The sequence below is a fragment of the Doryrhamphus excisus genome, chromosome 14, assembly GCF_030265055.1.
Source record: "Doryrhamphus excisus isolate RoL2022-K1 chromosome 14, RoL_Dexc_1.0, whole genome shotgun sequence".
Taxonomy (NCBI): domain Eukaryota; kingdom Metazoa; phylum Chordata; class Actinopteri; order Syngnathiformes; family Syngnathidae; genus Doryrhamphus; species Doryrhamphus excisus.
The window spans coordinates 13828282-13849513 of record NC_080479.1 but is presented as its reverse complement, the minus strand read 5'-3'; the positions used below and the strand labels follow the sequence as shown (position 1 = coordinate 13849513).

Sequence of the window (21232 nt, the reverse complement as noted above, 5' to 3'; positions counted from 1 at the left end):
TCTGACTTCTTAGATTTTTCAGTATGCAGCCATTGCTAGGGGGGAACCGATTCATGCAGTCAATGTACATATAGTCATAACAGCAATTGTACATTGTTTATTTCGAACTGAAAATCAAACATTGTTCACAGCTCTTTATTAGTTTTTGGTGCAATAAATACTGGATTATTTTCAAAACAAACATAGCTACTTTAATCAGCCTACTAAACAAACATATACACACCTGTCTAGTCGGCGAGGCACTGCCAGGACGCTGAAAGCGTGAATGAACAGTTTGCGCATGAGCAGCGAGGTCAGCAACGTAAACTTCCTGCAAAATAGTGCTCCCTATCAACAGACAAAGCTTTTACACATTGGATTCAATTGGCGACGCTTAAATTTAAGCGTTGTGACTTCACTCATTCAATGGTAAGACTGTTTTGCCGATTGTGGTGTATCTGCAATGCCTTGCGTTTTTTTGGAAATTAGCTTAGCATTGTGTCCTGCAGCAGCAGGAGTGTGATCCTTAGCACGCTGCCATTTCAGTACCCGCTCCTATGGCGGCCGATCCCGACTAATATCTGGAGTAGGAAACTTTTACACCACACATTGCGTGTTTGGATACTTTATCAAACATTAGTTAATATACTTTAAGTACAAATAGTGTGAAATGTGAAGCGAATGCCCCTCGTTTCCTGTTGGTTAAACTTTTCTGAGTGTGTTGACGTGAGACAACTAGCTAACACCGTCGCAGTTGTGCATAGCACGACGGGCTTTTACTGTTAGCCGTGTAAACTGTGAACAACAGAAGATGGTCAGTAAACACACAGGCGGTACCTGTATGTCCATGTCGTTTTTACTATTAGGTCGATGCCATAGGCGATACTGGGTTTCAGGAAATAGCCTGATTCAAGCGTCACCTTCATGGACTGCTCTCATCGGCTGGGATATTTGCTGGTTGCTGCTAATCTAAAGGCGGTCGGCTATTTGTAGATGAAATGATGATGAAGAGCTCATCCAGAACGTTTATGTTGACTTACAAAACAACAATAATAACAAAGCATTTTCAGTAAAGTGTGTCACAACACGCCAAGCATAACCGAGAGTAACATTATTAGTAGCAGTGCTCGATATCGGCTTTTTTACGAATATACCGAACTTATATTGTCCAGCCCATCATTTCCGACATATCGATATAGGCAATAAATCTTCCCTCAAAATAATTTTTGGTCACATTTTGTGTAATGAATGAACTCATTGTGCTTCTTTTGCATTCCACAAACACTGCAAAATAAGACACATATACTGCATACTAGAAAAAGAATTAAAAAAAAATAATGTTTTATTAAATAGTTTTAATACATGGTCCTCATAAGAATCCAATTCACCACTGCTGGCAAATATATACAGTAATTTGAAAAGCTGCACGTTGATGGTTTTGTTAATAATAAGTAGCAATACATATGGCATATCTTAATCTTCATCTAGTCCAGGTCTGGTGCTTGTCTCATTGAACAATTACTGACACCTAGTGGTCAATGTAGAATACTATGTTCACAAGTTGAATGGCAGTGTTAATGACTTGTTTGTATTTTAGTTCATTTGGCTGTTTGTATGGCTAATTTTGGCACAAAATACATACAGTTAGCTTAAATATGCATATTTTTAGCTAACTATAGGAATTATTCAACTACAAAAGAGTGATCACATATTTAATTTTTGTACGTGAAGGATAATTGTAGCATGCAAAAACAAACCCAAAATAAAAGATCTAGAGTTTTATTTTTTTACTACCTCATATGTAAATTTTGTACACATGATGTTTAGGTTAGTGCAGACAAAAAGTGCATGACATTGAAAATGTCAAAAGTGTGTCAGTCATTTCGGTGGCCTTGTTTTCCTCCAGTTGTTATGAGTTCTTGTATAAGATGACATATGCTTCCCATTGGGCTCAGCTCCTGGAGGTGGCACACTTTTGCTTCAAAACGTGCCGTGTTATTTACCTCACGCGTCGTCGTGGTGTTGAATTTGCCGTCTGACCTATTTTCAGCTCCTCTGTCCACATATCAGATACACGTCCCTTTGACGGGGGAAAGGCCAGTTAAGCGAAGGCGGGTGGACAGGGGTAGGGGAAGTGAGATTAGATCTCCCTCGTGGTACCTTTTGAACCGGCAGCTTGCACCTGAGCGATAATTTTTTTTTTCTGTACGAGTTAGATCATGTAAGGGAGCATGCTTCCCTAATCCCACGCTAAGCACAAGAGTGGTTAGTTGGTCACACCTGCCTCACCTGTAGGTCTCGTGCAGATGTGACCAGGATGCCCCACTTCCTTTACCCCCACCCACTGCCGCCGCCCCTGTAGCAGCAAGAGAGGGAAGCATCAATGTATGTTTATGTGATGAGGGGAGGGGAGAACCTTGCATTGAAAAACTACATAAGGCATCGTCTCACAGTCTGCTTTTCAATTCTCTGCTCCGGCCTTTGGGACTGTGTGAAGCAGGGTCCGGAAAGACTCCCCAGGCCCAGAGAGTAGGCTGTGACAGCGTGCCGTCATGTCGGGTCGCTCTGCCGCAGAGATGGATGACTCGCAGGAGCTGCCGGTAAGTGTGGCCGCAAGAGGGAGGGAGGGGGAATTTTACATTAATGACTAATGATTTTAAATTGAGGCAGTATTCTCTGTATTTCCCATCATCGCTCAAAAAGCTCTGGACAGAAAGGCCAATCAGCACTTTTACCGTTTTGCTTTTGTTCTTCAATCATTTATGCATAATGAGTTCTTAAATTGAATGGACTCAATTATTTTGATATATGTTTGCCTATTTATTTTGTGCTACAGACAATGAGCACTACAAATGACAGTTAGTGCTATTACATTACATTACATTATCATTTTTTTTAGAAATGTGTTACATTTGGGGACTAACTGAGATTATGATCAGGTTTTCACAAGAACCAATATACGGGTCACATGATTTACAGTGGATATTATTATAGAGCAAATTTTCCCCCCATAGGAAATAAATGTACACTATCCAATCAATGTAGTCCAGACACCCAAAAAATGTATGGCAACTGAGGCAAAAATGTTGGTGAAAATATCAATTGGTGAAAACTGTAGCGTTCAAAAATAGTATCAGCTATTTAAGATGGGGCAACCTGGTGGTTTTGTTTTGTTTTGAAAAATCTGTTTTTGCACAGGCAAAGAAAGCAAAGCTTGACTTAGACCACAGACTGGAAAAAGACCAAAGGTGGGTCATCACTAATTCTGGTTTAAAATAAGATTTATTGTGTAGATAGAGTACACAGGTGGGCTAAAACCAAGTTTCTCCATGTGCTTGCAGTAATTTGGGTGATGATGGAAGCCCTGACGCCGTGTTGGCTCCGTCGGAGCAGGCGAGCTCTTACACCGCCCTGTCCATCTCCCAACTTGACACAGGTGAGTCAAACGTACGTGGAAAGGTGAAACTAACCACAAAGTATAGCCGCTGAGTTTGGGAGTTTTTGCATCTCTTCGCAGGGGATCCGGAGCAGTCTGAAGCAGAGAGAGGGGCGGCGCCTCCAACATGTGGCGACTCCTTGAACTCGTATGCACATTCTGGTACGAATACAAAGTAGGATTTAATATTATTAAATTGAATATTATCATATTTCGAGCAAAGTTTATGACATTGTAAAAACACTTTATTATTAGAGCCCTGTAGACATGAAATAACACCCCTATAGTGTTTACACCTCCTTTTATATTTGTTTTACTTAATATAATAGACATGATAAGCAATAATAACCTACTGTTGGCACTGGGAAAGGTCCTCGGTGAACGTAATGTGGGTCGATCACATAGATCAACAATCATCCCACCACCTATCCTCACTGTGACATATACAGGATAGCCAGTCTAACATTAAACTGCCATACTCGGCTTTGTTTACATCATATTACTAACCGCTTGTGTGCAGGCTACAGGATCCCTGAAGTGACACAAGAGACGGCTGTCGCTTTAACAAAACTGTAGCAACCTACCGAGCTAACTAGTTAGCCTCCAATTTATTTATTTTAAGGGGGCCTGTTATGCATCCGCAATGGGGAACTAATGTGTTGTTCTTGTAGCCACAGACACAACAGCAGCATCAGAATACACCCAGCAAGTCTATGAAGGAAGCAAGTAAGTACACAGCATGAAATAAGAGTCAGTATTTATTTTTATTTTTTTTTATGTATGTACTGTTGTGCTAATTCCATGACTCCTCCAATGTAGCCCCGTGGTGACATCATACCCCAGCCAGGTGGCCTTCCCTCCGCTGGCCCAGTCCACTGTATACTCAGCTTTCCCCCAGACAGGGCAGACATATGGCCTCCCTCCCTTTGGTTAGTTCCTATTATTTATTTTTTTCATTTTCTGCTCACTAAAACAGTGTTGCACCTTTGCCACTTCGCTTTTAGTAGCCTCACTACTGCTTCTGCACCGCGGAGTCAATTTCCTTTTCGGTTTTCTTGCTCCAAAACACAAAGCCCACAGCTTTGACAGGAGGATTCTTTCACTTTTGCCCTTGTCTTTTTAATAACTCTTCTTCCCGCATCTTTCACTCTATGCTTCCATTGCTGTCTGTCATCTTTAGGTGCTATGTGGCCAGGCATAAAAACAGAGACAGGTCTGCCAGAGGCGCCCTCTGGTGGCCAGCCTGGGTTTCTCAGCTTCAGCACCACATATACCTCAAGCCAGCCAAGCCAGCTGCACTACTCATACCCCAGCCAAGGCAAGCTTGCTCAGGACAATGCTGTCACACTGCAAATGTTCTATAGGAGAGTGTCAATTTTTCAGCATTCTCCTATGGTGACATCACCATCAATGTTTGACCTGCCACTTTATTAAAATGTGGGTTTGTTTTTTTAATTTTTTTTTTTTTTTCATATTTTTTACAGGCTCAAGTTTCACAACATCCAGTGTGTACTCCAACATCCCATCAGCTACAGCTGCAACAACAGCATCCACCACAGTGGCGCTCCAGGTATGTGGTGAACCTATTTCGACACGTAATAACAATTATGTTATTTACAGTATTTTCCATAAGTTGCCTCAGTCAAAAAGTCATATAAAAGTCACATTTATGATGGCCGTATCATCAGAGTGCGTTACAAACAAAAGCCACAGAAGCTGAAATAAGTTGTATAAGTAAATGGATACACAAATAGACAAACTCATACATGTATATTTAGAAATTCAATTTGTGTCTTTAAAGGCGGCACGGCGGTCGAGTGGTTAGCGTGCAGACCTCACAGCTAGGAGACCAGGGTTCAATTCCACCCTCGGCCATCTCTGTGTGGAGTTTGCATGTTCTCCCCGTGCATGCGTGGGTTTTCTCCGGGTACTCCGGGTTCCTCCCACATTCCAAAAACATGCTAGGTTAATTGGCCACTCCAAATTGTCCATAGGTATGAATGTGAGTGTGAATGGTTGTTTGTCTATATGTGCTGGACCAGTCCAGGGTGTACCCCGCCTCTCGCCCAAAGACAGATGGGATAGGCTCCAGCCCCCCCCGCGACCCTCATAAGGAAAAGCGGTAGAAAATGAATGAATGAATGAATTTGTGTCTTTACTGTAACTGTCACAAGCTGGGTGAATTATTATGGCCACTAGGTGTCACTAAAACCGACTCCAATGTAACTTAAAGGCAGCACATGTTGGCATTTTGTCTCTAATTGGGTTTATTCATTCATTCATTTTCTACCGCTTTTCCTCACGAGGGTCGCGGCGGGGGTGCTGGAGCCTATCCCAGCTGTCTTTGGGCGAGAAGCGGGGTACACCATGGACTGGTCGCCAGCCAATCACAGGGCACATGTAGACAAACAACCATTCACACTCACATTCATACCTATGGACAATTTGGAGTCGCCAATTAACCTAGCATGTTTTTGGAATGTGGGAGGAAACCGGAGTACCCGGAGAAAACCCACACATGCACGAGGAGAACATGCAAACTCCACACAGAGATGGCCGAGGGTGGAATTGAACCCTGGTCGCCTAGGTGTTAGGTCTCCTAGCTCTTAGCTCCTCGCGCTAACCACACGACCGCCGTGCCGCCCCTCTATTGGGTTTAAATTATGCATAATTATCATAACGAATATTTGTGGCCACTGAGAATGTTCATATTGCCTTCCCTCAGGAATTCAGCTACAACTCTCTGGGACAGAGCCAGTTCTCCCAGTACTACAGCCTGCCTCCCAGTTACGTGCCCGCCGGCCTTCCCAGCACTGACGACCACAGCGCCACTGTGGGAGGGGCTGTGTACTCTGCAGTCAAGTCGGAGGAGGCCGCCTCGGCCGGACTACCCCCCAGAGGTGACTTTGACCACTTCAGGTTTTTAATCTATGGCGTTGACGCTAACCAGTCAGCCACACTACAAGCTTTTTTTTTTTTGTTTCCATTGCCTTTGTCAAAGATGCGTCCCCACCGGAGAACCTGCCAGCAGGCGCGGCTCTGCCCACCAGCGTGGCTCATCCGGCGGGAGCTAGAGACCAAGATGACGTTGGACGCAGGAACTCTGTGGGGAAAGCTAAAGGAAAAGGCAAAAAATGCGACAGCTCCCCACCTACTGATACCGACTTGGAGGTAATCATTTCCTACACTTAGTTAATTCATTTTAACAATGCAAAGAGTCGACTAATATTTGCTGTCTGCTTTTCAGCGAATCTTTCTATGGGATCTGGATGAGACCATTATTATATTCCACTCACTGCTCACAGGCTCCTTTGCGCAAAAGTTTGGCAAGGTTTGTTTAATGAATTTAATAAGCTAAAAGAAAAAAAATGGAAAAACTTGAGTAATAAGTTGAATATGTGGATTCAGGAGCCAGCAACCATGCTGAACTTGGGCTTGCAGATGGAAGAGTTTATCTTTGAGCTGGCCGACAACCATCTTTTCTTCAACGACCTGGAGGTAAGACGGGACACGTGCTGATTTCCGTATTGGTCAATGTAAACATAATGTGAATGACATGCTGTCATCACTCAATCATGGTGGAATCGCATCACAATCGCTAACCCTCACCCTCCCGAACACCAACAGGTTTGTCAAGGGAGTAATTAAAGACACTGGCATCCATTGGAGGTTTTACTGACTAGTGTTGTTTCTCGCGGCAATACGGGTACAGGTGTTGGGAAGCCCACGTGACGCGGCACTCATGTCATGTCAATCTGTGGTCACCTAAAACTGAAACACAATAGCCACGTTTTACATGAGGAGATTTTTTTTCTGGTACGTTTTTCCGAATGACGTACCAGAAAACAGTGTATACATGGAAAGGAATATTCCAATCTCCTACATGCACCGCTATAATCAAACGGAATAGTCAATGGGGCATGCGCACTAAAACGTAAACAACATCATGTGATTCATCAAAGATGGCGGACGAGAGTGTGATTACCACGGTTGTTGGGACAGTTGCTACGCTTTTTTTTTAAAGCAGCAACTTGAAACCCATGCGATCCTGAGAAAAATGACAGCGAAGAAGAGGCGAAGAGGGGATGGGATTCATTTTGAATAATAAATTAATAATACAGTAAACCTCGGATATATCGGACTCGGATATATCGGAAATTCGCTCACAACGGACAGATAAAAAACCAATTTTTCTATCATGCATTTCCAATAAAAATTCATTGCATATATCGGATTTTTTATAACGGATTTCGCCTATTTCGGACAAAATCTCCAGTCCCGTTCCAATGCATTTCCATTAAATTTCCCTCGCATATATCGGATGGCCGCATCGTGGCGCTCCGATTCGCCGAATCGTGGCAGGCCGCCATACAACGTCATTTGCAGCGTTGCCTGCGCGTCCAGGTACATTGGAAACATAGTCAAGGAAGTGCCTTTTTATAACGGATAAAATCCGATTTACGCATATACCGGATATAAATCCGATATATGCGTAAAACGGACATTTTCCGGTATACGCATATAACGGATTTCGCTTATATCGGACAAAACCAGTGGGAACAATTGAATCCGATATATCCGAGGTTTACTGTATATTCATTCGGATTGGCACTTTTCTTTCGGAATGAGGTGTATACAAAGGTTAGATTCTTTCTGTTTGAGCAAATAACCCGAATGGAATTGGAATATTTGGGTCCATGTATACGTGGCTATTGTCAGTAGATGTCTGAAATCAGCGGTCTTTCAAATGTTTCTGCAATAATTACCATCATTTTCTTTGTTTCTCCAAGGAATGTGACCAAGTCCATGTTGAGGATGTGGCCTCTGATGACAATGGCCAAGATCTAAGGTGCATTTAATTGTCGAAGTTTCTGTATTTTTAGTGTTTTTGTCATCCATTCTAATTTCTGGTACCCTCTGCCTCTCCTCCTGACCTATTTGTTATTAGTAATTACAACTTCTTAGCGGATGGATTTAATGGTCCCAGTGGTGGAGGGGCAGCAGGGGCCACTACAGGCGTCCAGGGAGGCGTGGAGTGGATGCGCAAACTGGCTTTTCGCTACCGCCGCCTAAAAGAGATTTACAATAACTACAAGGGAAATGTAGGAGGTGAGCTTGCATGTGTATTTATATACATATATACACATAGTCACTAATCAGAGGTGGTTACACTGCATCAATAGCCACGTTTACATGAGGAGTTTTTCTCTTTCCGAATGACCTTTCCGAAAGCAATGGTATACATGTAAAGGAATATTCCAATGGCGTGTCTACATGCGCCGCTATAATCAACCAGAATAGTCAATGGGGCATGCACAGTAAAACGTAAACACCAACATCACGTGATACCAACTTCCTCCAGTTTTTCTTTCACTTGTTGGAATAACTCCGTATTCCCAGTTTTTCCTTCGTCCAGTCTTGAAATTTACTTTGATTCAAAAATTTCCATTTTTTTAAATAGAAGAACGTCTGGAGCTGCGTTTTACGTCATATCTCAGAATTCGCTGAAACGCACCCGGGAACAGGAAAAGATAAAGTTCAATCTTGCTAATATTTTATAATTAAGCTCGGCACATGTTTTATATAGATATGTATTTTCTAATTTTTTAATAAAACTGGACTTGTGAATGGCGTATAGAAGGGTTTAGATTCTGTTCCACAGATGGCGCTAATGCACACGAAAGCTGCTTGCCAACCGCCAATAAACAACAGAAGAAGAAGAACGCAGTCTGACAACTTTCCGATTGAGCGAGTACAAAATACCTCAATCGGATTGGGAAAAGGAATATTCCACCCCTGTGAATCAGATTATATATTCATTCGGATTGGCACTTTTCTTTCGGAATGAGGTGTATACAAAGGTTACATTCTTTCCGTTTGAGCAAATAATCCAAATGGAATTGGAATATTTGGGTCCATGTAAACGTGGCTAGTCATACATACTACATAAGTACAGTATGGTGCATGTGTTCCTAATGTAGTGGTCAGCAACAAAAAAAAAAACAGACTTTGTTCATCTGCATCACGATTGTAGCCAAGATAAACAACAAGTCTGTTTGGTTGACCAGTTGTTCAAATAAAGAATGTCGGTCCTTTCCAGGCCTGTTGAGTCCCATGAAGCGGGAGCTGCTTTTACGACTGCAGTCTGATATCGAAAACGTAACAGACTCGTGGCTTAACACTGCACTCAAGTCTCTGCTGCTCATCCAGTCCAGGTCTGAAGCTTAGACACACTCATTAAAAATTCATATTTTTGCTCAAAATTGAACTACAATTGAACATTTATTTGTAAACATTGTAAATCAATGCACATTTTAAATTGTATGTTTCACCAACAGGGGGAAGTGTATTAATGTCTTGGTCACCACCACTCAGCTGGTTCCAGCTCTGGCTAAAGTGCTGCTCTACGGTCTGGGAAATGTCTTCCCCATTGAGAACATCTACAGCGCCACAAAAATAGGTAAGCGTCAGAGATGATTAAAAAAAAAATAACAATCACTGTTTGAATCAGACAACATGAGTGCTAAGTCAAGGCAGATGCTCTTCAAAGCGAATTAGGTTGAGTTTTATTTTTGTGTTTTTTTGTCTTGAAGGTAAAGAAAGTTGCTTCGAGAGGATCGTCTCTCGCTTTGGGAAGAAAGTGACGTATGTTGTCATAGGTGACGGACGTGATGAGGAGTTTGCAGCCAAACAGGTAGATGCTCTCGATACCGGCCATTTTTGATGGTTTTGACATGGTACCTAGCGAAAGAAAGATTGTACTCGTCTTTCATCAGGAAGTTTTTTTTAGTAATCATAAGGTCGTAGGTAAGTTTTCAACAAAAAAGGGAGGGAAAAACAGCCTTGTGTATGCTACACGGCTCCATGTTTGTTGTGGTAGGGCAGGATGCATGCCTAGCTCTTATAATTTATACATCTATTGCCACCTTGTGGCCGATTTTACTACACCAAACATGATCTCTTCGACTGCGCAGTTGCATCATTACGTCATTTTGCCTCACGTGCTAAAAATATTAGTATATAAGCAGATCCTTTAATATGCTCAAGGATACTGTAGCAACCTGGCAGGTACGTGTAGTGTTAGTTTAATGCTTTCCGACACTACGAAGCCATGAACGTGACAAGTGCTGACCTGGTATGCTTGGGTGGGACAGTTGAGTTTGCTAATGCTGTTTTGGGCTCATCATTCTTATGTTAAAAGTCCACTGGGCCAGCGCCAGTTGGTGCCAGTTCGCGCCAGTGCAATTTGCTGTTGCGCCTAGTGTTGCCAATAAGGTGTCTAGTGGTGGCCCGTAACAGTGGCAAAAATGTACTTTGGCGGCAAGAAAATTTCAAAATGTTTAAAATCTTCGTCACGCCGATTGCTTGATGCAAGCGTCCACCAAGTGGAACCAAATGTCGCAAATAATCGGCCTATTGTAATCCACTGGAATTTAATGGTGTGAGCCGAGTTGCAGAAACGATGCTAGGAGTCCACTGGGCTGGAACCAGTTGGTGCCAGTTCACGCTAATGCAATTTGCTGTTGCGCCTAGTGTCGCCAATAAGGTGTCTAGTGTCGTGCAGTGGGTCCAACTGGCCCGTAACGGCAGCAAAAATTTAGTTTGGCGGCAAGAAAATTCCAAAATGTTGAAAATATTCGTCACGCCGATTGCTCGATGCAAGCATCCACCAAGTGGAACCAAATGTTGCAAACAAACGCCCTATTGGAATCCACTGGAATATACTGGTGCGAGCCAAGTTGCCCCAATGATGCTAGGAGTCCACTGCGCCGGTGCCATTTGGTGGCAAAGATTATGTGATTGGCGCGTAGTGGCTCGCTGTGGCGCTGAATAACGGCAACATGCCAAGCGAACATTACTTCGGCGCAACTCATATAATTTTTTGCGCAAACTGGCACCAACTGGCGCCGGCCCAGTGGACTCTTCCATTCCATCTGTATGGACGTTCCAATACAATCTTTGTCCTTAATACTGAGCATATAGTGTATTCTTCCACCGCCACGCACTGGAACTAGTTCTCCAACGGGTCTCATGTTTTTAATGAATTGATGGGAGCGTGAAACATGTAACACCATATGTTGGAAACTAATCAAATCAAAGTGTGACTAAATGTTTGATTTTTTTTTTTGTAGCACAACATGCCTTTCTGGCGGATCTCCACTCACGGTGACCTCGTGTCCCTGCACCAAGCTCTGGAACTGGACTTCTTGTAAAAGAAGAGGAAGGAGAGGGAGTGGGGCAGAGGCACATTCAATGGTGGGGGGGACAAAAAAAATCTAGTTAGCAGTCATCGTTTGTGGAGTGACGGTAATCAACGCTGCACGCTGACGCTTTTAATGTACCGAGGGAGCCGACAGGCCGGGTGACCAATTGGCCGCTTTAAAACATCCTCCCCACGCCCAGCACTCCCTGTTCTTTGGCAGCTAATCTCGCCACAGATAAAACTGGTACCCCATCACCTCCCACACCTCCTCGTTTCAAATTACCAAAGGGCCTTCACTTCATGTGCGCAGGTTTCGTTTTTCCATCCAAAAAAAATTGTATTTCTAGGCTGATTTGCACTCGTTCTGTTTGCACTCATTTTGCCGACATTCATCAAGTTAACCTCAGACAACTGACAACTGGGACCGCCACAGTGTGTTGTGTATGCGAGAACCCGAGCAAGCTGGACTGGAAGTAGTGTGGACTTATTTTCTGCCCCATTGTTCTTAGCGTTCATCATAAAGTTTTAAGTTTTGGCCCTGTGGGAATGACGGAAAAGAAATGAAATATTCATCTGTTGGCGCCTTTGGCTTCCTTCTAGCACAAGCCCAAAGTGTCCTTCAAGTGGAATCATTGAATTATTTGTTGGCCGTTTGTGTAGGGACGAATGTGATCCTTGTAAATATTTTTTGTTTTTTTTAAATATTCCCTCAGCCTGACACCGTTCGTATCCAAGAAGACACTTTCTCTCTTTACAGAAATTACTGGACATTCAAATCACCTCGTTGATTACAAATTAGCTAGCACGTCACAAGTTTATATTTATTCCTCTAAAACACAAACTGGATGCAAATGAATGTTAAAAGATTTTGTTCACTAAATAAAAAATGTCATTTGATTTTGGAAAAACCTAAAGCTGAAACAGGAAATTGTCTTTGGACTTTTGGTACATGATTCAAAAGGCAGGGGTGTCCAAAATGTGTTTGGTTGTTGTTGTCGCAGTCTAAAAATACACTTGATTATTCAAAAGGTTCAAGTAAGGCCTCCATAAGAAATAATGTAGATCCAATTAATCCCTTCCAGACACAAAAATTGCATTACAAAGAGAAAACATAGTTTTACATGCAGGAAAAAAATGCTTAATAATCTTAAATGACTAATACAGAACTTAATGTTGATATGAATTTGCAATACAGATACAATACATTTTCTACCGCTTTTTCCTCACGAGAGTTGCGGAGCCTATAGGCTATTGCTGGAGCCTATCCCAGCTGTCTTCGGGCGAGAGGCGGGGTACACCCTGGACTGGTCGCCAGTCAATCACAGGGCACATATAGACAAACAACCATTCACACTCACATTCATACCTATGGACAATTTGGAGTCGCCAATTAACCTAGCATGTTTTTGGAATGTGGGAGGAAACCGGAGTACCCGGAGAAAACCCACGCATGCACGGGGAGAACATGCAAACTCCACACAGAGATGGCCGAGGGTGGAATTGAACCCTGGTCTCCTAGCTGTGAGGTCTGCGCGCTATCCACTAGACCGCCATGCCCCCCATCAAATTCAAGTTTTACTTTTTCATGAAATTGCTGACAGCTTTCTTTGGCCCCATGGCAGATTATTTGGCAGCCACAATACAAAACGTGCAAAATTTTTGATGAAATTTGGCAAAGTGAGGAAAAAGTCAATGCTGTCCGATATGCCGATATTTCCGATACTGATATGTGTAACATGAAATACACATGTGTTGTAAACATTTATTAAATATCGGTTTTCATGATCGGAGGGGGAAAAAAATCTGATAGTGATAAACAAATATCGCAGTTTTATGCTGATATCAGGCCGATAATTATCGGACATCTCTTCTAATAAGACAAACCTGATCGTTGCAATTTGGACACCCCTGCCATAAGGGATTGAAGCGGTACAAAACGAGTGCAATACATCCATTGATTTGCTTATTAACTGTAGCTAAAAAAAAAAATAAAGGGTCAACTCTCGTGCGATGACTGAACAATTCTGAGCCTGAAGATTTCATCTTTACACATCTGCAGCTTTTTAGACCGTTACGAATGTTTGTTTGCATTTGTTTTTGTGTGTGACGTTTGCATATTTATATTGTGCCTTTAACCATCATCTGTATGCATCATCTAGAAAAAGGGAAATGTGTACAATTTTTTTGTTAAGTACTCGTATTATGTTATCCTAAGTGTTATATGCCTCCTTTTTATGGCGTTTTCTTTCTCCTGAGGTATCTTTAAATTCTTTTTTTGTTGTTGTTGTTAATGGATGTTGTCATTTTGCTCTATGTTCAGATGTCGGCAAGCTGTGTCAGCAGTGGCAATCCCGTTTTGTTTTTATTTTAAATATACTCAAGAAATGACGTGTGCTCTGTATTACTGTTGAAAAGATCTCATGAAGTTGCTTTGGTATCATGACTGGCTTGGAGACAATCAGTAGGTAATACGTAGTATTACTGGCATGGGGATTACTAAAGTGATCAAACAAAGTTACATTTGTCTTACTTTTCACTTTCTGTATAATCTTCTGCTGATATTATGCATTCTCACATCAGCATGTCATGTCTTTTTCCGTAAATAATTGAGATTCCCAAAAGTTAATATGTGTTTTGTCATCATGTGGGTAACCTGTGAGGGTCTCTTTAGACCAATGTAGCAGTTTTGGGACATTGACACATCTCACTAAGGAGTTCTTGTGCACCGATGATAAAAAGGCAGCACATTGACCAGCGTCTTTGCTTATTTTTTTCATTGGCAACAAAACATGTTATACATTAAATGTCAATATTAAATGTTTATCATTGTGTATCATAGGGAAAGCCTACCCAGAATGAAGGTAATTCAGATCTATCAGTCTGGAAAAGGTTATAAAAGCCATTTCTAAAGTGTTGGGACTCCAGCAAAACAAAGTGAGAGTCATTATACACAAATGGTGGGAACATTTTAACCTTTCCAGGAGTTGGCCGGCAAACTAAAATGACTAAGAACACAGGGACAACTCATCCAAGTGGTCACAAAAGACCCCACATCTAAAGAACATTATGGCTCATCTCAATTTTACACCCCCCCCCCAAAAAAAAAACACCTTGATAATCCAACACCTTTGGGAAAATACTCTATAGTTTGGAAGATGTGTGTCCCCTTACATCAGCCCCATTCCAGAAAAAAATACCAACAGTAAAATATGGTGGTGGTAGTGTGATGGTCTGAGAGTGTTTTGTTGATTTAGGGTCTAGAAAATTTGCGGTTATAAATGGAAAAGTCAAAGCCCTGACCTGAATCCTATCGAGATGCTGTGGCATGCCCTTTAAAAAGGCGCTTCATGCTAGAAATCCCTCCATTGTGACTGAATGACAACAATTCTGCAAAGATGAGTGGACCGAAATTCCTCAATAGCACTGTAAGAGACTAATTGCAAGTTATCACAAACGCTTGATTGCAGTTGTTGCTATGTTGCTTGGGGGGGGCACTATTTCACCCTACTGTGTGTGTTAGTAAACCATACAGGCACACTATTTTTTTTTACTACAGTACTCTAATTGAAGCATCATACACACCAATGACAAGTGTATCCATTTATTTCAGTGTATGAATAATACATGGGCATTGAACCTGACAAAACAATATACTACTACAATGTAACACTGAAAAGGCACGGTTTTAAGTGTCTTTGTTCACCTTAATACAATAACTAGAGTTATAGATTTGATCAACACATTTAATACTTTATTTCAATGTATTAAAAAAATACACTTTCGGTAAACAGTTGTAATAAAATGTTTTTCAGTAAAGACATAATTGTTGCTTAATATATTAATCCAAATATATATATATATTTTTAAAAATTGTATATTTATAAATATCAGTGGTTGTATTCATTTAGCATCATATCTTATGGCTCGCTTCCGCTTTGTTTATGCACTCACGCTTCATTATGGAGGACAATAACATTAGAGGACCTTGTACTGTCATATGTAATAGTACATCTTAATATAGTATATCAATAATAAATATACGAGCTTCTTCAATGAACAAACGCTGATTGAGAAAAATTATATTGACATATGTAATATACTGTTTTTGTAGTAATTATAATAAAGATTTTACTCAACTTCCTTTTAGTTTTCTACCGCTTATCCTCACAAGGATCGCGGGGGATGCTGGAGCCTATCCCAGCTGTCTTTGGGCGAGAGGCGGGGTACAGCCTGGACTGGTGGCCAGCCAATCACAGGGCACATATAGACAAACAACCATTCACACTCACATTCATACCTATGGACAATTTGGAGTCGCCAATTAACCTAGCATGTTTTTTTGGAATGTGGGAGGAAACCGGAGTACCCGGAGAAAACCCACGCATGCACGGGGAGAACATGCAAACTCCACACAGAGATGGCCGAGGGTGGGATTGAACTCGGGTCTTCTAGCTGTGACTCGTCCACCATGCAGCCCTTTTTGTAAACAAAAGGTGAATTATTTTCTTCTTTTTCTTCTTGCTCATAAGAAGCAACCTCTATTATTTTTATTATTTTATTATTATTATTATTTATTTATTTATTTTGTCTGTGCGCTAACCACTCATCCGCCGTGCAGCCTTTTTTTAGAGCATATTCATTTTAATTTATGCACTGTTTGTATGCATACAGTTATTGTAATTATGTGTATTATTGTTTGAAAAGATCATTAAAAACATTTTCTTGGTTTGACTGAAATAAAAACATAAAAAACTAAAATATATCATGTATACACACGTGTAGATATGTCTTATATTGGCTTTGTTAATATTTTTTATATTGCTCAACTCTCAATTTCCGATACCGATAACATTAATATCAATTTTCATGATGGGGAAAAAAATCCGATATCGGACATCCCTACACACGTACATATAATAACATGAAATATATTAAAAATATATATTATTTCTATAAATATAATACAAATTGTGTGTAATTTGAGAAGTCCTGTTTTAAAGAGAAGACTATAGATTGGAGAAGCGTTCCCCTCGTGATCGTGACTCAGGCCGTGTGCATCGTTCATGTCCTCCATGTGATTATGTCAGGAGTAAAAATTCTCCGCTAGCTTCCTCATTCTTTTATTGTAAAGTTGGCGGACGGCTTGCGTTGGCGTCCTTCCGTCCACTACGTCATCAGCCATGAAACTACGCACGGTAACATCACCACCACCACCGCCGTCTATATCGATGTCTATCTTCTCTTCAGCACTTGCATGGTCTCCTTTCAGTCCCTCCTTGTTCAGGTTTGGATGTTGGTACATGTAATAGATTACTTTCAGGATAAGACCGAGTATGTAAAGTGCGACGACGCTGACAGACGTGATGCTGGCGTGCAAGAAGGGGATTTTAAACGACGGTGGTTGCGAGTGCATCCTCCAGCACCACATTCCGCACAGGAGGAACATATCAACCAGGATGAAGCTGTGGTAGAACAAAGTCTTGTATCTTGTCCTCCCTTCCACCACAGAGAACCAGTTAAAATACCAAATGAGGCCCACGGTGGCCCGGTAGAGCCACTCCCCGCCGGGGCTTTCCATGAAATCAGTCTTGGAGCGCCAGGCGGAGAAGAACAAGAACAGCCAGGAGCAAATAAAGTGCGTGAAGATGAAGCAGGGAAGGACGGAAGCAAAAAGGGCGAGGGCGGTGAGCCGGGACGCGATGAGAAGAAGATTCCACGTGAAGAAGATGAGCGAGGAGATGATGCGCTGCTCTTGTTTGTCGGGCAGGAAGGAGCGGAGAGAGCGGTGATACATGGTCACGCTGAGAGCGATGGCAGACGCCGAGCCCACCGCCTTCATCACTGAGGAGGACATCACAGACTTGAAATGGATCCAGGAAATGTTTTTAATGTGCCTTCACACTTGGCACCTTTGTTTAAGACTGGGACTAGGATTAGGCCTTTAGGTCTTGGTTGGGGTTCCTTTGTTGTGTTTGTTCTGCAGGTATGGTTTGTTTGGTTACATGCTAGACTTAAAGTTCTGGGTCAGGACTTGGGGTTAGAGTTCATGTTAGGGTTACTTTGACGCGTTTGTTCTGTGTTAGGGTTAGATGTTCGGTTCTGGTTACTCTGGTAGTTTGTTCAGAAAGTACTGGTTCATTTGGTGAAGTGTCAGGGTTCAGATTTGTTCTGTGTTCGGTTCTGGTTGCTCTGTAGTGTTTGTTCGGCAAGTATTGGTTCATTTCATGAAGCGTCAGGGTTCATATTTGTTCTGTGCTAGGTTCTGGTAGTTTGTTCAGCAAGTACTGGTTCATTTGGTCAAGTGTCAGGGTTCAGATTTGTTCTGTGTTCGGTTCTGGTTACTCTGTAGTGTTTGTTCGGCAAGTACTCGTTCATTTGGTGAAGTGTCACGGTTCATATTTGTTCTGTGCTAGGTTCTGGTTGCTCTGTTGTGTTTGTTCGGCAAGTATTGGTTCATATTTGTTCTGTGCTAGGTTCTGCTAGTTTGTTCAGCAAGTATTGGTTCATTTGGTGAAGTGTCAGGGTTCATATTTGTTCTGCGTTCGGTTCTGGTTGCTCTGTTATGTTTGTACGGCAAGTACTAGTTCATTTGGTCAAGCGTCAGGGTTCATATTTGTTCTGTGCTAGGTTCTGGTAGTTTGTTCAGCAAGTATTTGTTCATTTGGTTTAGCCTCAGGGTTCATATTTGTTCTGTGCTAGGTTCTAGTTGCTCTGTTATGTTTGTACGGCAAGTACTAGTTCATTTGGTCAAGCATCAGGGTTCATATTTGTTCTGTGCTAGGTTCTGGTTGCTCTCTTGTGTTTGCTTGGTAAGTATTGGTTCATATTTGTTCTGTGCTAGGTTCTGGTTGCTCCGTTATGTTTGTACGGCAAGCACTGGTTAATTTGGTCAAGCGTCAGGGTTCAGATTTGTTCTGTGCTAGGTTCTGGTTGCTCTCTTGTGTTTGCTTAGCAAGTACTGGTTCACATTTGTTCTGTGCTAGGTTCTGGTTGCTCTGTTATGTTTGTTCAGCAAGTACTGGGTAATTTGGTCAAGTGTCAGGGTTCATATTTGTTCTGTGTTTGGGTTAGGCGTTAAGTTCTGGTTACAGCTTTGCGTTTGTTCGGAAAGTATTGGTTCATTTGGTCATGTGTCAGGGTTTGGTTTCATATTTGCTCTGTGTTAGGGTTCGCAATCAAGGTTAGGGGTTAGGATTCAAGGTTACTGTGCTGTGTTTGTTAGGCGTTCTGGACTTTGTTCCGAGTTTTATCCCATAATAAATTGAAAAAATCTGTTCCAGGGTCAAACTGCCATCAACACAAAACCTGGACTACCTGTACAAGTCATGAGGTAACATTCTCAAATGTCACATATATAAAATGTAAAAAAAAAAAGTGTTCACATTTGCTTTTGCTTAACATTAAAATGGTTTACCTAAGCAAAGTCTATGTGTATATGGTACCTGTCATGGGGTCCAGCTGGCCCTGCCGCAGTATGATGGTGAGCATGAGGACAAGTTGGGGTGCGCTCTCAGAAAAGGTCTCAATGAGACGCAGCATGCTGAGGTCATGAGTCAGGTACACCGCAATTCCCTCCGTGTCCTGGACTTTGGTAATGCATCGGCATGATGTAATCTCCACTACACCTGCATGCCTGTGTGGGACAGAAACAAAACATTGTTTTGGGGATGGAAAAACTAACAACAACTTGAACGAAGGGGTCAGAATTCCGTGACCATAACACTCAAGCTGTCCTATGTTGCTTGCCTAAATGGCATTATACGTTCCTGCAATGCCTATAAATCACCACAAGGTGGCAACAACGGACTGTAAATACCTCTCTGTTCCTTCTATGGCACAGGTGTGAAACCACAAAAGCCTGGAAATAATGCAAGTCAATAAATCACTTCATGTTTTTGGCTAAATGTATTTCTTATGGTAATGGTTTTATTTCATTTGAACATGCATCAGATTACAATTGAATGCATCACATAATCAGTTCACAGTTCCACATGTCCAAAAGGAGTAGGAAGAAGCAAAGCTTATTAAATCTGGTACTTTTACAATCAGTAACTGTTACATTTGTTCACTTCCTGCTTTCCTGATATAAGTGGGTTTTTTTTACTTCATTTTATTATATTTTTTTTGTCACGTACCGAAGTACAAGGTGATATGACGATACAATGACATAATGGGTACCATAGTAACCGTCAATATAGTGATATATATAGCACATCATGACTAGTTCAAGACTATTCATCCTTGTATTTAGCAAAAGATATTCAAATTTTGATCGAAAAATTGCACTGTATTACAATTATCCGGTAAACTTTAATATTTGACCATGCACAAGATAGTCCAAGCAAGCATTTAAATAAAAAATATTAATAAAGTATTAAAAATTGAGTATTCTAATCACAACACATTTAATGTAGCATTATTTAATCTTGTCATTAAAGGAAACCTGTTATACTATAATACTATGTGGACGCCTATAGAGCAGCTACACACAATTACCAGCAAAGAAAGCTTTCTAGAGTTTCCAAAATCTGCACCTATTCGGGGATCACTTCCAAATATGCAAACCTCAGTATCTTAAACTTTGGCACTTATGATAATAAAGCAAGTTTTCCATCAGTTTTTGACCAAAGAAAATACATTGTCCCTCGCCACATTGCGCTTCAAATTAGCAGCTTCACTCTTATCACAGTTTTTTTTATATATCTTAGTAAATTATGCTGTTTTATGGTTGAATAACAATATTCTGGGGTGTAAAAAGTGTAAAGACAAAAGTTTTTTCTTAAAATAGACATAACTTCTAATCACATGAACAGTGGCTTTTGCATTATTTCATTTTTCAGTATGTGGCCCTCAATGGAAAACATTATAGGACACCCCAGGTCTGATTCAATATCAGAAATAAGTCAGTCATTGAAACTTACTTAATACAGGTATACATAAACGCCTGTGTACCACATTAAGTGTAGTAACGGTACACACAACTCCTGTCTACTTCATCCGTTTTGTTTTCCCAGAAAGCCTATGGCTTTCATGAAACATATTGGAAATGACTACTACCATTTCAAGGAGCCGTTCTACACACCTGAAGTAAGTTCCCAGCTGGAAGAAATGCAGGATCTTGAGTTGCAAGCGACCGAGCGAGTTTTCAACCTTTGTCACCATGTGGAAGTTATCGTAAGTGTACCACAGCCAGCTGTACACTTGGACTACAGCAGACGAACCCAATAGGAAAAGCAGCAGGATGCCGAGGCTGACATATTTCTCTTCCTGGTAGAAGGTCACAGCAGCACCAACGTCCAAGCAAATGTCCAACATTAGGAAGGCCAGCCCTAAATAAGTGAAGATACAATCCACCTTGGAGTACTTGAACACACCCATGGTGTCACTTGTACTGCTACATGCTGATAGATACGGTTCCTCACACTTTGCTAGCAGTCACTAAAACTTTGGCGGTTGCCTTGAACATTTTATTATATAGCTCCTCCTTCTTGTAAGAACCTGCCTTCAAGGCCGATCTCTTAAAGGTATACCGCCTAATCAACACAACCACTACCGTACATGTATTACTGCAATCCTTCTCTACCGTCACTTTACTGGAATGTTTTTTGGCCTGT

General features: G+C 41.5%; 2 protein-coding genes across 5 annotated transcripts; one reads left to right on the top strand and one right to left on the bottom strand.

The window, feature by feature from the left end:
• Nucleotides 1-249: 249 nt before the first annotated feature.
• Nucleotides 250-14393, top strand: eya3 (EYA transcriptional coactivator and phosphatase 3). 4 transcript variants are annotated; one of them, XM_058046634.1, is made up of 19 exons: nucleotides 250-408; nucleotides 2477-2579; nucleotides 3178-3227; nucleotides 3321-3415; nucleotides 3497-3577; nucleotides 4087-4141; nucleotides 4235-4344; nucleotides 4596-4733; nucleotides 4900-4985; nucleotides 6141-6315; nucleotides 6417-6586; nucleotides 6663-6746; nucleotides 6824-6913; nucleotides 8206-8264; nucleotides 8364-8524; nucleotides 9516-9630; nucleotides 9754-9875; nucleotides 10009-10109; nucleotides 11548-14392. In XM_058046634.1, the coding sequence occupies exons 2-19, from the start codon at nucleotides 2532-2534 to the stop codon at nucleotides 11626-11628; spliced, it is 1821 nt and encodes a 606-aa protein (XP_057902617.1). In that variant the 5' UTR covers nucleotides 250-408; nucleotides 2477-2531; the 3' UTR covers nucleotides 11629-14392. The 4 variants fall into 4 exon arrangements, with proteins under 4 accessions (XP_057902617.1, XP_057902616.1, XP_057902619.1 ...); XM_058046633.1 differs by having other exon boundaries at nucleotides 2480-2579; nucleotides 11548-14391; XM_058046635.1 differs by lacking the exon at nucleotides 250-408 and adding an exon at nucleotides 2311-2364 and having other exon boundaries at nucleotides 2480-2579.
• Nucleotides 14394-15135: 742 nt separating this feature from the next.
• Nucleotides 15136-21136, bottom strand: LOC131101455 (XK-related protein 8-like). Its single transcript, XM_058046639.1, has 3 exons — nucleotides 20701-21136; nucleotides 19061-19251; nucleotides 15136-17459 (listed from the first exon to the last, which is right to left on the bottom strand). Exons 1-3 carry the CDS (start codon nucleotides 20994-20996, stop codon nucleotides 16702-16704), a joined length of 1245 nt encoding a protein of 414 aa, XP_057902622.1. The 5' UTR covers nucleotides 20997-21136; the 3' UTR covers nucleotides 15136-16701.
• Between the last annotated feature and the right edge of the window lie 96 nt (nucleotides 21137-21232).

Bases quoted from the DNA above. Each gene is read 5' to 3' on its own strand.
- eya3 (XM_058046634.1), top strand. From the start codon at position 2,532: ATGTCGGGTCGCTCTGCCGCAGAGATGGATGACTCGCAGGAGCTGCCG. The intron at 2,580-3,177 runs GTAAGTGTGGCC...GTTTTTGCACAG, and splicing joins ATGACTCGCAGGAGCTGCCG to GCAAAGAAAGCAAAGCTTGA. The intron at 6,587-6,662 runs GTAATCATTTCC...TCTGCTTTTCAG, and splicing joins CTACTGATACCGACTTGGAG to CGAATCTTTCTATGGGATCT.
- LOC131101455 (XM_058046639.1), bottom strand. From the start codon at position 20,996: ATGGGTGTGTTCAAGTACTCCAAGGTGGATTGTATCTTCACTTATTTA. The intron at 19,252-20,700 runs GTGTGTAGAACG...TGTCCCACACAG, and splicing joins CAGCTGGGAACTTACTTCAG to GCATGCAGGTGTAGTGGAGA. The intron at 17,460-19,060 runs GTACCATATACA...TGTCCTCCTCAG, and splicing joins CCAGCTGGACCCCATGACAG to TGATGAAGGCGGTGGGCTCG.